Here is a 17,410-nt window from a genome sequence, read left to right as displayed (position 1 = left end):
TAAGGTTGTTTCCCGACTCTCCTCTCTGAGCCTGTGTAGCTCAGTTGGTAAAACGACGGTCCCAGTATGGTCGGAGGTCGTGAGTTCGAACCTCACCACAAGCTATAGTTGTTTTTCTATCCTGCAGTGCTTGCATCATTGATCAACAGATTGTGCGAGTCTGCCATGGCTTCCGGTGTACTAATGATACTTTAGTCGTTGGTCAAAAAGCAGCTTCCGAGAGGCTAGATCACAGTTGGTAATAGACAATATGTGTGTGTGTCTTTCATTACCGTCCTCAAGTATCGAACCCTTGATTAACCAATCCCCCCGTTCGTCCTAAACCTAGACTCCATTCCCAGCAGGTTCGTCCGCGAAGGGTCCCGCTTCTCAGCAGCGAGGAGGCAGGCAACGACTCTTGATCGCCAGTTCTTGCGGATTCCTGACCGAGTACCTGCTCGAGCCCCGCCCCCAACACACCCTCCAGAAGGTGTCCGATGATTCGCCGGTTGAGCTGCTCGCCACGCCTTGCGTATGCTGGCCTCTGCAAAGGTATATTGACTTGCGAAGTTTTATAACTGAATGTTGCAATGGTGAAATTTCAATTGTTTTAATGATTTTTTGTATTCCCAATATCATTGGTCCCAAACTTTTTTCGGTGTCACTTTTTAATTTGAGCATTGTGAACATCTCGTGACTCAAGACAAATACCACTGGTATATGTATAATTTTAAAGTGGTTTATGGACATTTCTTCGCTAACTTTTTTATTTTACCATAAAACAATAAATCTTTAAAAAAAACTGCTGTCTTAGTCTAAGACAACCCATCTACAAATTGCAAGAGCAGTCTAATCGCGTGAAGCGCGAAACAGTTGCGTTTGTTAGGTTGAAAAACCCTGTTAGTGGATTGCCTAATATCCACATTAACTAAGTTACGTAAATGGGTAAAATACAGGCTGTTATAGAGTCGGACTTTACAAAATTTGGCCGGAGTCGATTCCGGGACTCGGGAGTCGAACTTGGGGTAATTTCTGACCAACTCCGCAACCCTTCCGGCTCAGGCGATTGTCTGGAAAATTGCTTGTTCGTTGGACGGCACTGATAGGGCTTTATATTGTACATGTTCCAACGCTTAATTGCACTTTGGTTATGGTTATTTTAAGACCAGTGCCGTTCGCGCCCTCGCCGTGGTAAGGCTGACCTTTCTCAAGTAGATTGTGGTCGTAATGTTGGAAAGAATGCGGATTAAACTCTTATAATTAAATTTCATGAGAAACTTCATTCGCAAACTTGTAACAGCGATTTCTTGGTAATACGCATTGCGTAACACAATTTTGGTTTCCAAACTTTTTCATTGTCGGCAACGCTAATAGCAATGTAAGACCAAAACTTGATAAGAACGCATAACGAAAATATTTAATGGTCTTGGTTGATTTTTAACAGGTGATAGGATAAAGATGAATATAGTGTGTGAAACTGTATGGAGTAGCAAAGTATAAATATTGTGTTTGCTTTTATTACCATACACTTAAAAAGTATTACTTTAGGTATCAAGCCTATTTACGGAATGTTATATTTTTACTTGCCCAACACGATAAATATGCTTTTTTATCCAACCTAAAATTAAAAATAAGTCTTACTTTATGTATGAAGCACATTTGCTGACTTTGTATACTTTTATTTGCTCAACGCGTTAAATATGCTTTTCTTAACTATAGCTAAAAATTTTACTTTATGTATCTAGCCGATTTGACAACTTTGTTTACTTTTACTTGCCACACACGATAAATATGCTCACCTCGATCATCACCTATCGCAGGTGCCCCTCGTGGGGCTTGGTTCCCCTCTCGCTGACCCCGCGCAACGCCGTCCTGGCTGCCGACGACCGCTGTCGACGTCACCACGAGGCGACGCGATTACGTCACAAACCGGCGCATCACGACTCGCATTGTCCGCTCCTCAACAACGGCTCCCCGACGCCTCAAGGCTTCGTGTCCATCCCTCTAGCGGGCGACGAAACCGTCTCGCCGACGCCGTTGGGTGGCGGCAAAGGGGTGCGTAGCGAACAGCCGAAAGCTCGCGAATCGCGCGGCAAACAATCGAGGCTGCCCTCGGCCCCCGGCGGCGCCGTGCCGCTGGCCAACAGCTCCAAGGGCAGAAAGGCCCCACCAGTGACCCCACGCAACCCCAGGTCGACCCACATTGACCAGCCGGCGCCAAAAGCGGAAAAAATGCGACGGAACGGAGATGAGATTCCCGATGAAAAAGAGCCGCCCAAAGGGGTGACCGATCTCGCCAATAAGACGGAATTGTGCAGGAGTGCTTCTGAGGACGACTGGCCATCGCAGGTCAGTGGCGCCCTTATTTTTGGCAGTTTTTTGATAAGGGATCAATTATGTTGTTATATATGGACCGGAATTTTTTTTTTCTGGTCATGTCTCGTTTTTACCGCTATTCATTTTTTGCTTTGCTTTGGTATGTGTAAGACCGATTTTCGTCCAGAGCTTTATAGAAAAAGTATAAATCGTACGACTTTTTTAATTTTACATTGTGTAGAGTGGCATGTGTTTCTTTCTTTTTTTGTCCATAAACGGTGAACTTAACTAAGGGAAAATAAGAAAAAGTAAAGAAGGTGGATAAGGGTTGTGGCTTGGTTCTTCCCATTGGCCAAGAAGAGGCCGGGAATTTCTGAGCAAGTCTGTTGTGGTCTGACCCATTTCTCGGACAACCTGTGTTCACTAGGGAACAGGTGCCGCCACGGATCTAGGGATTATTCAATTTGATTTGTTGTTTTTTTCGGCGTGGTTCTTAATTTTGTGTTTTACTGATCGTAAACAATACAACATTTTTGGTAAATTTTCGATGGCTACCACGCCTTAATAAACTGTTCATTGTCAAACATTTAAAAGCATGATTAGTAGGGTTGTTAAAAAAACACTTTTTTGTCGAATTTCAGTGGGTACTCCCTGGATTTGTTGGTTAGGAATTGTGTATACTGAACCAAACGTTCTTAGATTTTTTAGACGCAACCTAACAATTCAAGGGGATCCCCGCTGAAATTCCACAAAAAATTGTTTTTTTAAGAACCCTAAAATTATTAGTCATTCATACATTGTTCAGATTGAGATGAATACCCATGAGGGTCCAGCACGTCGATTGTGGATGGGGCCTCAGTTCCACTTCAAACCCCTCCAGTCGACGGGGAATACCCACGTCCTCTCCTCGCTCTCAAGGTAAATTAACATATTCTTCTATGGTTTGAAGTGAGAAATAAACGGATCGATTTGCATGTTGTGTTAAACCTCGTGATTCATCTGTTAAACGAAATTAAATCTGCTTGTGGTTTCCAATTCATCCCAAAGCGCTAATTTCTGCCTTATTTTGTATGCATGACTTAGTACAGTGCTTCCAAGCCTTTTCTGTCCTGTGCAACCATTTACTCGATATTCAAATATAATTCACCCCTTCAAGTTTGCTAAAGTATTGTTTACGTTAATATTTTTTAATGTAATTCTTAAAACAGAAATTAACCTCTCGATTATAAGCAAATCTAGCATTAATTATCTAAATCACATGATATCGCACAAACAGAATGACGTCACAATAAGCTTAATCAAGTGACCTAGACTTGCACAATATTTCGTAAACTAAGATTTGTTTTCTTAGTTGGGAGTTCACTCCTGGTTGGAAACCACTGTGTTAATGCAACTGTTCAAGTTGTTGTTTTTTTCTCCAAACCAACGTCCACTTGTTTTTTTTCCTAGCATCAGTGTGTCTTTTTTCTACTTACACCATATTTTTCATTTAATGCCCGGGTCTGCTGAGTTAAGGCGCTTTATGTTACGCTGCAGCGCGTTACTGTCGCACCAGCAGCACCTAGAGGATTTCCAGTACGACAACGGGCCGTCGCCAGGGGGCGCTCAAGCAGGAGATCTCCAGGATGACGAGATTGACGTCGATTCTTTGCCGTGAGTAGGATGCATGCCTCGGTGTATAGGTGGAAAGTTAGTAGCACTAACTTGTCTTGACCAATTGTTTTTTTAGAAATGATTAAAAATCAGAACGATTAACTCTGGTGTTTTTCAAACACAAATTGCTGAATGCTTACTAATAAAATATTTTAATTGATAATTATAAAGCCAAAGCAGTTCAGTTTTCTCATGGCACCGCTATTAGAAAAGTGTTATATCGCTATCAAAAAAAAATTGACATCGCTCTTAGAAAATAAACATCTCATAGAACAGTCTTGTTTTCAGGTAGTTTACTGATTTCAGTGTAAAGCAATTCTTAAAAAAAAAACAAATCAAGCCTGTTTAGGTCATTAATTGAAACAAACTATTAGGTTATAGAATTTACATTTGTTGGTGCATTTTTGACAACAAACAACTAAATAAAGTTATTTCAGAATAGTTAATTACAACACTTCATTAGTGATTCAATGTTTGGTATTAAATGCTCGTTTGAAAACTAGTGTTTACATATTAAGCCAATATCTTATTGTGTTAGGCAAGCTCATGTTTTTGAGATGTCAGTATTTCTCTGTTTTTTACACGCTGCAAGAACTGTTGATGTTTTTTACCGGTTGCTCTTATTTAGTAATGCAAGTAGCGTTTGTGTATAAATAGGTGAACTTTAATTTTTATTTTGATCTAAGATATATTGACCTGCTAGCTAACGTGTGATACAATATGCTTATATGGTTATGGCAAAACGTTTTAGTTCAGTTTGTAGTTTAAAGTTTGGTTCGAGGTTTCCCATTTAAAAGTATCAGTTCAGATTATTTAGACAAGTTACGCAGAAGTTTTACTTAGAGAAAACATATACAAGATAGATCATCAGCACAAGTTTCTGAAACAATTTCAGCAGAACCAAATGGTGATAAAGTCGTACAGGATGTATAGCATATAAATGTATTGCTTTTACCCTTAATAATATAATGTATTGATATAGCAGAAATTAGGTTGCTAAAGAATCCAGTCAGTATGAGAGTTAATATGCTGTTCTTTAATCGAATTTACAAGTTTAAGGGATGTTTTTCTAAAGAGAGTCCAAATATATCAGCTTGAGCCTAACTTGATTTCCCCTTCGAAATGCATGTTTTAGATTTGCATGTGTATTGTGAAACATCATCTCGCTAACTTCATTCAAGGCTTGCAAACTGTTCAGGTAATCCAACATGCATTTTATTTTTTTAATTACTGTTACTGTGGTCATTTTAATGAGCTTTATTTCGCAATTGATCTACTTCGCAATAGACAGGGTGCCGGAAAAAATGCATGGAGTTTGGCAAACTATGATAAGTCGTGCAAACCAGTTAAATTTCTAGGCAATAGATTCGCTGAAGTCTCGAAATTTTTGAATTTTATTCTCATTATTTACCTTGTCACTATTTTTTTGTTTTTAGTATTTGTTAAATCGTTCTGCGCCAAGTTTAATTCAATAAACCGACTCCGTTTTGAAGCAGGGTATTACTGAACTTTCTTATCAAAAATGTTCCCTAAAATATCCTGTATTACATCTTCACTTTTACCTAATTTAGTTTGGTTTAAAAATAAAATATTCCTATTGCTCCTCTAATGTTACTACACCGAAAAGCAATCACAAACTCACCGAGTCTGTCGATCAATGATGCAATCAAGGCAGTTTAAAAAACAACTAGCCTGCGGTGAGGTTCGAACTCACGACTTCCGGTCAAGCCGGCACCGTCGCTCTACCAACTGAGCTACATAGGCTCATAGAGGAGCGAGTCGAGAAACAATCGTAGGCTAGCCAAATGCTTGCTACACTCTGTTAATACAAACAATTTCACATTCCTCTAATGTGCTTTCCGCCACCCATCTATAGAGCGCATTCTGCTGGTTTTATCCTAATTTAAGGCGCGTAGTAACGATCAGCGTTCATCTTCCAGAATTCACTCAACCCGCTCTGAACCGGTTCCGACTCCGGCTCCTCGCTATGGTGGTAACCTTGATGACCCCTCCTCCACCGGTTGCTGCAGCAGCCTCTCGCGACTAACGATTGAGGCCGGATCAGGTGAGCTTACAAAACAGTTTACTTTCCCAGCAAATAACTCCCCGCCACAGTTTTCTTTTATGGGTTTGACGTCGGTCGTTTGTTTTGCAAGTTGCCTTAACGCATTCCGCCTTTAGGATTCCAAGCCAACAGCGTTGAAGGTTTTTGTTAGCGTTTCTTTGGTAGCAACCCCCACAACCCCATCCTTTATATTAGCTAAATTTGTCAAGTTACAAATCGATCCTGGCGTCGCGCGCACTCTCTGCAATGCAAACAACGCCACCAGTCGCCGTTGACTTGTCAACGAACCGACAAAAAAACTGCCGCTTTTTACTCACTCGATTTCGACTCGCGCTGGTCGTTGTCCAACTTCCGTCAAGAGTTCGAACGACCTTCCATCAACGCGAGAAACGCTTAAAAAGGCCGTGTTTTGGCAAGAGGCACGCGGCACGGAAACGTTCCCGTTGATCTGCGCTTCTACCCGGAAGATCGCGGTTGCTTCTTGATATCCTCAACGCAAAGCGACGCCGTCATCTCGCAAATACCCCTTCATTTCATTTACTCCCCCCTAGAGCCCATTGTGACATAACTGACGGGATCCGATCGGCCCCCGAATCCTTTTCATGTGTCGCCCCGAAATCGTCGCCCCGCTTGTTAGTGCGTTGTGTCGTCGTTAAGGCGCTGAGACCATCACTCAACCTGTCTGGCATCGTTGGATTGACGCGAACTGCGGCACCTGACGGCCCGAGACCGTTGAATTTTTAGGCCAGTTGAAGCGGCCACTTAAAAGTACACGGCTCCCTTTTTCCGTGTTTGCTCTAAGGCTGTTGTTTTGTGTGCAAGAATCGCCAAACAAAAAACAGTGTAAAAGAATGGGACTCGTGATAGTTGTAAAGTAGCCGTGCAGACGAGAACAGTTCAGGTGTGTTTATCTAAAAGGTGAATCACTTTTAATAAAAATTTTAAAAGACATTATATTCAGTAAAATCGACATTTCACTGTTTAAAAACGTTTCAGCAATGCCTCATGCCATCATCAGTGTAAAAATACAAATAAAGATAAAAACGATACCGTGTTATCGTTTTATTGAATTGTCTTATGGTTTTTATCTTCACTTGTATTTTTACTCTGATGATGGCATGAGTTATTGCCGAAACGTTGGTAAACTACAAAACGTCGATTTTATCGAATATATTGGCCGTAGTATTTTTTAAAAAGTTACTAAAAAAAGTGTACTGTGTTCCAAAGCGAAACGCTGTCTTCTTCAAAACGATATATTTTTGCCCCCTCTTCCAATTAAAAAACGAGACGAATCTAAAAAAGAAGCAAAACCCTAAAAGTATGACAATACATACGCCTGGCAAGGAGGTAAAGGTCCCCAAAAACGTGGCCGGGAAATTGGCCTGGCACCCTTTAAAGCGATCCCGTCACGCCAAAACCACTGGCACCTGTCTTGGATTAAATCTGCCGCGGTTCGAAGCCATATCAGTCGCAATCCGTCTCCGCGCCAACCGAGGCCTATCGCCCCCATCCCCCCGGCCAATACCCATTGTTCGACGCGTCATTTGCGATTGGCCGGTGTCTTGGGCGCGCGTCCCACAGGCCCGGGTGTTGTTTTAGCGGCTCGCTTGCCACTTATTGTGCTTGGCGCGATGCACCCGGGACACTGAAACGCGAGGGTCGCACGCGAACAGAGATCGTTGTGATGTTCGGTCGTTTGCTCGCCTGCCGTCAATCCGAATTGTTTTCTTTTCCACTCTTTCTGCCCCTCCTCTCACCTCCCAACCCCGAACTTTACGAGGAAATCAAGCTCGTCGGTATTTTATTCTTTCGCCGTCGCATCCCTTTTCGTTTTTTTTTTCACCCACCGATTTTTACCTCGTATTCTCCGAATTCCTTACGAAGAAAATGAAGTTTGAAATAGAGACTTAATGGAACAGTTCGGTTGCCCAGTGGTTTTCAAAGTGGGGCTGTGCGCCATCGGTGAAGCCTGGTAAAATTTTGGTGGTGCATGGGTGTTTTGATGTTGACCGAGCCAAACTTTTTTTTTTATTTAAAGTTGAAGTCGTAATCAGTTAATAGTCAATAAACACAATAATGGTTACAACAATCTAGTTCCTTAATTCGACTGGATAAACAAAGGTGACCAACAATAATATTCAACACAAAAAATTAACTTACACCGCAAAAAAGTAGATGTTAACACCAACAAAGTCACGTCTTAAATGAAGTAAACGCAGGAGACACGTTTCTGCTCGAGGCAAAGCGCGCCACTAGGAGCAGTGTTTAAAGCAGTGTTTAAATAAAACACTAAAAGTTTGACCCTTGAATTATGACAGATCCAAACAGAGCCACAAAGGGTATAAAAACCATCTAAAATAACTTTATTCAAAATAAGCAAAATATTATAGTTACGCAAAATGCATCATCAGTTCTGCTTAACCGCAAACATATTCTTATGACATGTAGTAGTTCAGGTCGGGTTTAACATGTTTTTAAACAAAAATGGGTCTTGCTAAAAAAGTTTGAAAACCACAACTCATTACCTTAATTCAGTTTGTGCTATATGCAGCTATGCCAACTAGTGTCGTTTATATTTAGCGTCGTTTGTTATTCTAACAATTCACTATTTACCAAGAGGATGTGACGTTTTAGATTTTTTTTTCAATGAACTTATTAAAATGTATACGTTTGTTTCGAAAAATTTCCTGCCTGACCATCAAAATAATAAATCATTTTGCGATGCAGCTCATATGGCCACAGCACACTGGTTTGTTCTCAACCTCACGTAGGCTCAATACTTTTTATCATACCAATTAACCATGGAGTATGTTTAAACGAAAATTAATGTTTTTTGAATAAAGAACTACAGTTAATTATTTTTGACTTAGTTCTGTTTTTTCCGGCGTTATTCGTACGTTTTAAATCAAAAATTTTAATCTGGCAACCCTGCTGCGGACCGGTAACAAAGATTTCGAATAGACCTAAATACACAAAGAAGAATTGGCCTTATTTTTATACTGTCTGTCAATTCTTCATGGCACATGGCACAACGTTTCAATATTATGATTCAAACTTCTGGCAGCACTAATTTTATTGCGGAACACTGTTATTCCTTCGGTAAATTTTCCTTCTGTTTGGTAAAAAAGAAACAACGTTATATTGCCCGAAAGATTGATTGGCATCGCCTTTTGACAGTTATGATTGCCAAAGCAGAGAGGACGAAAGCAGCTATTTTCATCACAGCTACAAAAAATGAAAAAAATCTGCTTTTTTTGTTTTTTATCGTAGTTTTTTCCTGTCAGTACAGTTTTGGCCTGCAAGCTTTATTATCATGCAAACAAGTAGCAATGTTAGCACTAGGAACCAGAAATTGATTCAAGTTTATAACTCTAGTAATATTGCATAAAATATTGATACGAACAACGTATATATGTGATAACTTTGAACCGAAAAAGATAGTCACTCATTACCCTTGTTTTTCATTTTGAACATCAAACTAAATTAAAATAGTCTATTATATATATAAATCTATTTCATATGAATAACCAAGCTCTATAGTTTCGGGGTGGCAATATGAATTTATACACATAATTTAACTTCAGTACCTATAATTTTAATATATACATACGATATTTTCATTCTTATAAATTTATCAATGCATAATGTATAATGGTGGCTGAGACCACAACATTTCAGTTCGATGACCGAATATACAAGCAGTTAGACGGAGTTGCGATGGGCTCGCCACTAGCACCCTTGATGGCCGACGTCATTATGAAATAATGTATAATGTTTTTAACCTTCGTAAGTAATACATATTACACTTATAAACAATAATAATAAACGCATTTTAAAATTCCACAAGGGGACAAGGTCGGAGCCCATTGGCGTAACTTTACGTCAGCTCACTTTGTTTGCATTTCAGACCTTTTTTTGCACTTTCCCCAAAGCTTTCACGCCCGTTTCCGTGCCACAATGCGCCAAGACACTCACAGCAGCGTAATGAGTTTCTTCTCGCTTTGACGAACAGGAAATTAAAAATACCCCGCCACTTCGGCTGCTAACACTGCTCATTCTTTTCACGCCAAGTCGCGGCGCCCACATACCGCTGGCCTTGAACGTTGAAAAATAAATTACGTCAGTTTGGGCGCTTTAAGCTTGTTTTTGTTCGGTCAACCGCGCGTGGGGTTTCAGGGGGCGTCACCCTGTTGCAGCTTTTAGCCGTTTATTGGAACTGAACCCGCACGGCCAGACTTACAATTAGATGTTGAAAACAAGTAAAGATTTATTCGAAACGTTCAAAATGCTACCTACTTCTGTATGGGCTTTGATATTCTTATTACGTCTTACTAGAACCTCCAACCATTATGCCTTATAGATTTATTATAGTTTTTAAATTCAGATTAGAATTAAATTTTGAGCATTTTATTTTTTTCCAAATTAGATTAGATTTAGAATTACCCGATTCCAAAAAATCTAATTTGAACTAGAATTACATTTAATTATTCACAATCAATTTAAATTAAATCGCAAATTATTCTAATAAGAAGTGAATGGTAAATATGTGTGTGCTATTTTTTATGCTTTTTAGACTGTAAAAATTGCATACAAGTCGTTCCAACCAAAGAGTTTTATTCGAAATTCTTTTTTTACCAAAAATGCAGTTGGACAAAGTAGCATTTTTGGTAAAATCCGAATGAGATCAAAACTAGAATTGGGTCACACAAGTAATTCAAACATTAGATTAGAATTAAAATTAGCCGAATTTTGCTCTAACTCATCGAATTAGAACACTTGAATTATCTATAGTTGTCCAAGTCTGCGCACGGCCAGCGCCACTTTGGGGACAGATGTTTAATTTGGCCGGGTTTGAGTCGCCCGTTTCCGGCCGCGAGATCTTCAAAGCGCCAATCTCTAATTGTGCGGCATGCGCGCATGCGAAACGTCAACACAGATCCAACTCTCACCTCGGCCCTTTTGTCGCCCGTGAACCGTCCACGGCCCGTGCTATAATTAAATAATCGCCTATGCAAGCAAGAGGAGTGGCCACTTTTCTTCACTCAGGGTCGTACAACTGTTCCAAAAAGCAAAAGGTAAACAGGCATTTCCGCGTTCTGGCCGTCTAATAAAAAACGCTTTCATCCCGTGTGCTTTTTGTTGTGTTTGCAGTACAATAGCTGCAGTGGGCGAACACTCGTGTTACCAAAACACTGAGTGGTTGGCGCGATTGAAAAAGCGCCGAACATTAGTCACTACCCCATTGCGACTATGTTACGCCGAAGATCTGCAGATGACGAACAAATGCGATGGCTTGATACGACGCGATATTATCTGGTAAATGGCTCCGCAGGCGACATCTACCTCCAAGCTTTATTACATCTCGACCGCTGCATTACAGTTTATATATTTATCCCGATTTTGCAAGTGTTGGTGAACAAACGGTTGACACGTTTAAAGTCAATTTTTGAAAATTGTACCATTCAATTTAGACAGACAAAGACGGAAATTCATATTCTGGTTAAACAGCTCCAGGAGGTCAACTGAATCCGTCATAAGTTATATAAAAATTATGTGCACTATATATCGAATATAGTCAAGTCTTTTAAAAGTATATATCGAACGCCTTGAAGATGAATCACTCCGCTTCACCAATTTCACAATTAGTCGTTTTTCTAAACAACCGGACTCTGTATCAATCAAGCAAGAAACAACAATCAAGTTCTATAAATAACCAGCGTTTTGAGTATAGCATTTATTCAGCCTCCCTGTCAGGCAACTTGTAAAAGCAGCTCCTTTATTTTGAAGCATCATGGTTGGAGTTGTAAAACGTAGTAAGAATGTCAAAGCCCATTCAGAAGAAATTATCATTTTAAACGTTTCGAATAACTCTTCATGTTGAAAATGAATAAAGAGTTATTCGAAACGATGAAAAATCCTATACTTCTTTATGGGCTTTGATACTCTTATTATATCTCCCATGCATAGAGCACAGTGGTTCTTAAACGTTTTTTTACCGCGGAACCTTAAAAAAAGTTTTTGCTTTGCATGGACCAGGTTAGGCAAGAAATTTCTAGAGATTGCGTCAAAAATTGGTGTCAAATTACAAGGACAAATTAAAAAATGTGAAAGTGAAACAGAGTATAAATACATTTAGTGCAAAGTTTAATTTTTAACTTTTAACCTTAAAAAATTAATTGCTTTCCAAATATCCACTAATATTTCAATTAAGCCTTCATGGACCCCCTAAAACTAGTTCACGCCCCCCTAAAGTATTCATCGTTCAAGAACCCCTGATATAGCGTGTGAAGGCGAAGTGTGAATTTGAGTGACCGCTGGAAAAGAGGAGGTGGTTATAGTGCGGCGTATTTGCACGTGCTGTCGTGATTGAAACGCCTTAAACATCCTTGCTCGTGTTATTTTGACGGGCGCGCGTTTTGAAAGTCGTTCGGCAAGCGACCGCGACGACCCGGCAGTTTCGTTTCACGTCACAATGGGCGTCGCGCGCAGCTGGCCCGTCACGCGCGCCGTCACTTAGTGTATGGGGCTCTGGGGCGAGGGGTGAAGGGTGATCGAAAGTAGGAGGCCCGGGTATGCCTTGAAGTCGTCACCCTTTTCACGCCGAAAAGGTCTCGCGGCCCTTGAGTGACTCTGGGTTAACAGCAATTTGACTTGTTGTTAGCACTGGCGGTTTGTCTAACACACGGTCACCCAGACTTTGACAACTAGATAATTTTAGTTTTCTAATTCAATAAATTAAAACAAAATTCGACTAATTCTAATCTAATTTGTGAATTTACTGTCTGCTATAATTCTAGTTCTAATTTAATTCAAATTTTCGTAAAGATGATAGTTTGTCCAACGGCATTTTTAGGATCAAATTCGAAACAAAGAATTTGAATTAATATTCTTCGGTAACGACTTGTAGGTAAACTTACAGTCTGAAAAGCATAGGTTATGCTAAAGAATATAAAACTTAGCACACAAATATTTACAAATCGCATTATTATGAGAATGAATTGCCATTTAAATATAATTACATTTAAATATAAATATTGATTATAAATAATAAAATATAGTTCTAGTTTAAATTCTGATTTTCAAGATTTCGATAATTCTAATTCTAACCTAGTTTCAAAAACTGTAATGATCACATTTTAATTGTGATCTCTGAAGCATAATGTTTGGAGGTGGCAGTGTTCGAACAATCAATATATTCTCTTTGCGTAATAAAAATATTAAAGCCCATACAGAAGTAGGTATCATTTTAAACGTTTCGAATAACTTTTTATTCAGTTTCAACATCAGATATATTGGAAACGTCAAAATGCTACCTACTTCTGTATGAGCTTTAATATTTTTATGATTTCTAACCTCATTTAAAAAAAGCTGAAATAAATACAGTTGTCCACCAAGTCAGTCTATAGTTGCAACCCTTCCTAACACTTGAATGGTTCGTCTCCGCGCAGGCAACTTCGATCGCGTCTCCAACATGCTCGAGGTAAATACCTACGGCTCACTGGAGGAGCGAAGGGGCGGGAGGCAAGTGGAGGACAAACTAAAGGAGCGGATCGCCGACGCTATGGTCGAGTTTAACCGGGGAGTCCCTAAAACCAAGATCGCCCACCCTGGGGCCGCCCCAGAGTTTGACGCCCCTTCTAGTATGACGCGCGTAAGGACTATGTCAGGTGGGTGTTTGCAGTGTTGTAAACAAGTCATTTTGAAATCGACTTAAGTCCAAATCAAGTCATTTTTGGAAGAACTTAAGTCCAAGTCAAGTCATTTTTAGCAACTTAAGTCCAAGCCAAGTCATAATTAGACCAAGTTAATACCAAATCAAGTCCTTGTCACAAAAAATTAACGTTAAACCATTAAAATTGGTAAAACGCAACATATGGCAAGCAAATTGTTTTATGTGCAAAACGTAGAATACATAACCAAATTTTATAATTAAAAATTCGTAAAGAAAAACATTTCACCCAAGTCATTTGTCTAAAAGACTTCAGACAAGTCAAAACCTAGTATTTGTGGCAAATTAGTCTTATGACCTTTGTATTCAGTTTTAAGTGACAATACAAATGATCTTAAACTCGCTTCGAATTTGCTCTATTTTATTAATAAAGATGTTATAAATATTCTTGTCTATCATACGAGTCACAAATATTATTTTTTGTGTTACTTTGTCGTTTTAATTTTCAAGTTCTTATTTTAAATTAGTCCGAAGACGGAGTTTCACTTGGCGCGTGACTCGCTGGTCTCCGAAAGTTGTAAATAGCAATGATTTTATCACCGTTCATTTTTCAGAGGGCAACGACTTTGAATCCTTGAAGCTGGTTCCTGAGCAATTCCAATTCACGGAAAATCACTGACCCGACGCGATACGGTAAACCACTTCTCCCTGCAGCAACTTCGACGTACCAAACTTACATTCCGTTTATTTCCTGTTGGCTAGAATCAAATTTTCTTTTTTCACGGCGTCGCGTTTAACTGTGCAATAAATTTCGACCTTTCTTTCACCTTCATATTCCAGACAAGCTTGCGAAATTTTAACTAGAAAATATCTCAAAATGATGAGGCCATATATATATAGCGCTTTTAAATCGCTGGCAAAATTTTACCTGTGTATGCTGCGCATGGTGTTTCGGTGATTGTACAAAAACGTTTTCTTTTTTTAAGTTGACAGCGGGCGAAAAGACCGGTATCCTTGTCTAAAACATCGCAAATTGCGCGAAAACGCTTTAATATTATTTCTGCTATTAAAATGAATCAGTCGAGAAAAATCAGAAACGCCACTGTACACCAGCAATTTTATCTCAAACAAAGATACGGGATTTCGGGTGAAACTGCACAGGAATACACTTGCGTCCACTTTTGTTTGGTTTGGGTGGCTGAAAAAGCTGAAACAAGAACTCGGAGTGCTGTGGTGTTTCGCTTTTCGAGTGTTTGCTGAATAAGGATGTCGTATCCTTGCCATTGCTTGTTCTACTTGTTAGAGAACGCGTCTCGTTTTTTATCTAAATTAAGCTGAGGATTGATTAGTCTTTCCTTGACGATTTTCGCCGACAGCCAATCGCGCTTTCCACCAAGCAATTTTGAAAACTTTAAAATAAAAATAAATCTGTCTTAACTTGAAAAATTGTAATTATCCGGTGTAAAGAGCATCCGTGTAAATATTGTAAATTTTCAAAATGTTGGTGCACACTTTTGTCGCTGTGTTATTTCTCGTAAGGCTGGAATGCGGACCCCTAAAATATTTTCGACATATATTCCTTATGATAAATTAACAATAAAACTGTAGTAAAATTCTCTGCGTGCACTACCAACTAAACAAACTAATTTATTAAATTTCGTCGGTTGCGTAATTTTGTAAAATTAACCAATTTCTTAGGTGCCCGGTTCCAACATTTACGTTTAATTCCACCAAACGTGTTTTCACGGACGCATATAATCAGATGTAACCTAGCTCTATACGTAAACGTTTTAAAAAAAATCGATGCTACTAAACTATTTTTTCAATCGCCTTATTTAAACTTTTATTTTTTACAACTGTTTCAGCGTATCCGTCAATGAAATTTTCCAATCGTGTTTTTTGCTGTAATATCCCTTTTGAGACACATTTTTTTTTGTTTTGGTTGTAGTACTTGCTGTGTTGTTGTTGTTGTTGTTGTTTTGTACCCGTAAACCTATTTTAGTGGTTACAACCAGCACCTACACCGAACTTGTCTTGTCTAAATCCATTACCCTATTCCTGTTCGACAAAAACACGCAATCAGGAAGACTAAACGGGGTTATTTCTTATTGTATGTTTGGCCAGCATGTTTGTTTGTTTTCACAAACGCTAAAAACTTTTTTGCGTGTCTTCTAAAATGTTTTAACTCCGTTCTGTGATTTTTCCTATTCCTAACGACGTTTTTACGTTGGTTTTACCGCGTTAACAGTTTTTTAGGTTTTCGTGGTAAAATAGCGTGGTTAGGGGACCAATCTATCGATGTTGCGGCCTCCTAAGTTTGCTAATTTATATCAACTAAATTGCAACAAAAAATGTACTCGTGTGCGCTGTTTGTGCTGCCTAACGCTTCCTGCAGCTTACTTACCTATTCAAATTCCAACATGACACTAAAAATTTATACACCAGCTAGTTTACATGGCTGCTTTGAATTACCCAATCGAATTCTAACATGACACTAAAAATTTAAACAACCGCTAGTGTAAATAGATCCTTTGAATTACCCAATCGAATTCCAACATGACGTTTAAACATTAAGACAACAGCTAGTTTACATGGCTGCTTAGAAAATATACGGCGGTTGTTTTATTTCGCTTTCTGTTCCCATTTTTACGCCATTTTGCATCCCCGTCGACCAATAGGTGCAAAACGACACCAACGCCTGTTTTGAAATGAGTACCTGGCCCGTTTTAAAGTGGTGGTGATATAAGCCGGTAGAAAGTCGACGAAAATCCTCTCCTCAGTCTGCTGGCTTTGTTTTTCGGTTTCTGTCCTACGTTTATTTTGGACCTGCTTCTTTTGATTTTTTTTTGCGAGAAGGTATTTCCCGTGTGTCGCTTCTTCGCGTATTTTTACAGATCAACTGTGGAGCTTGGAGATATTATTCAAATATATTTAGCAACACTGGAAAATAAATTTGTCTATTTGAGAATATCGGCTAATTTAGGATTTGTTTTTTTTTCAATCAGCAAACGCCACCTTTAGTAAAACTTCAATATACACAGTTTATTCAGAGTAAAGCATTCAAGCTAGAAGTTTCTTTGTAATGCAAACCGCAACGCCCAAAATATTTACAGGGCCTCTGTCAACTCTACGCATATACACTGCCATTTTTCGAAGTTTTTCATGGCATGTTAGCCATTCTTGTGTTATATTGTTTCCAAGACATTCGTTGGTACATCCACCAGTTAGGAACTTGTAACGAATGTAACCTAATCCAACTTATTTGTATGGGAATTGTTGTAATATCCACCTGCACCCACCATCCGGAAAAACACAAAGGAGAAACCAAGTAGTAAAATGACTGTGTGCACTGTACAACCATATAAGAGTGATATTTAATCTTTTTTCAGTTTTGTTTCGGCCCTATACTACCAAATGCTGCATTCCATTTATCCAAATGCCCAAACGATGCGACCGTAGTATCTCCACCACACTTAACGATGTTTGTGCATGGTATAATATCTGCTTTAGGTAGGTGTTGCGATTGAAACACCTCTTGCATATCTATACCGTTAAGAAGATTAGAGAAAATCTATACCAAAGCTATAAACGTAATCATCTGATCCATAATCTAAACACAAAAACGTTTAACAGAAAATTTAGAATCAGTGAAAATTGAACCAAGAATATAAATCTTTCACCCCTGTTTTTCATTCACCCTACGTTGAACCCAAATTTACTAAACACTA

The 17,410-nt window shown here is 39.1% G+C and overlaps 1 protein-coding gene across 1 annotated transcript in view; it reads left to right on the top strand.

Annotated features, from left to right (window-relative positions):
* Nucleotides 1-16,507, top strand: part of LOC146166666 (BCAS3 microtubule associated cell migration factor-like) — an 86,874-nt gene extending 70,367 nt beyond the window's left edge. Inside the window, exons 15-21 of the mRNA XM_083392446.1 lie at nt 345-531; nt 1,800-2,328; nt 3,101-3,213; nt 3,832-3,948; nt 5,889-6,013; nt 13,462-13,680; nt 14,297-16,507. Coding sequence (XP_083248572.1) covers nt 345-531; nt 1,800-2,328; nt 3,101-3,213; nt 3,832-3,948; nt 5,889-6,013; nt 13,462-13,680; nt 14,297-14,361 — 1,355 coding nt within the window. The 3' untranslated portion in view covers nt 14,362-16,507. The remainder of the gene's footprint in view (nt 1-344; nt 532-1,799; nt 2,329-3,100; nt 3,214-3,831; nt 3,949-5,888; nt 6,014-13,461; nt 13,681-14,296) is intronic.
* The last annotated feature ends 903 nt before the right edge of the window (nt 16,508-17,410 follow it).

This window comes from Ascidiella aspersa, chromosome 1, assembly GCF_963924565.1.
Source record: "Ascidiella aspersa chromosome 1, kaAscAspe10.2, whole genome shotgun sequence".
Lineage (NCBI taxonomy): Eukaryota > Metazoa > Chordata > Ascidiacea > Phlebobranchia > Ascidiidae > Ascidiella > Ascidiella aspersa.
Note: the sequence above shows the minus strand (reverse complement) of the source record. Positions and strands in the feature narration are given on the sequence as shown.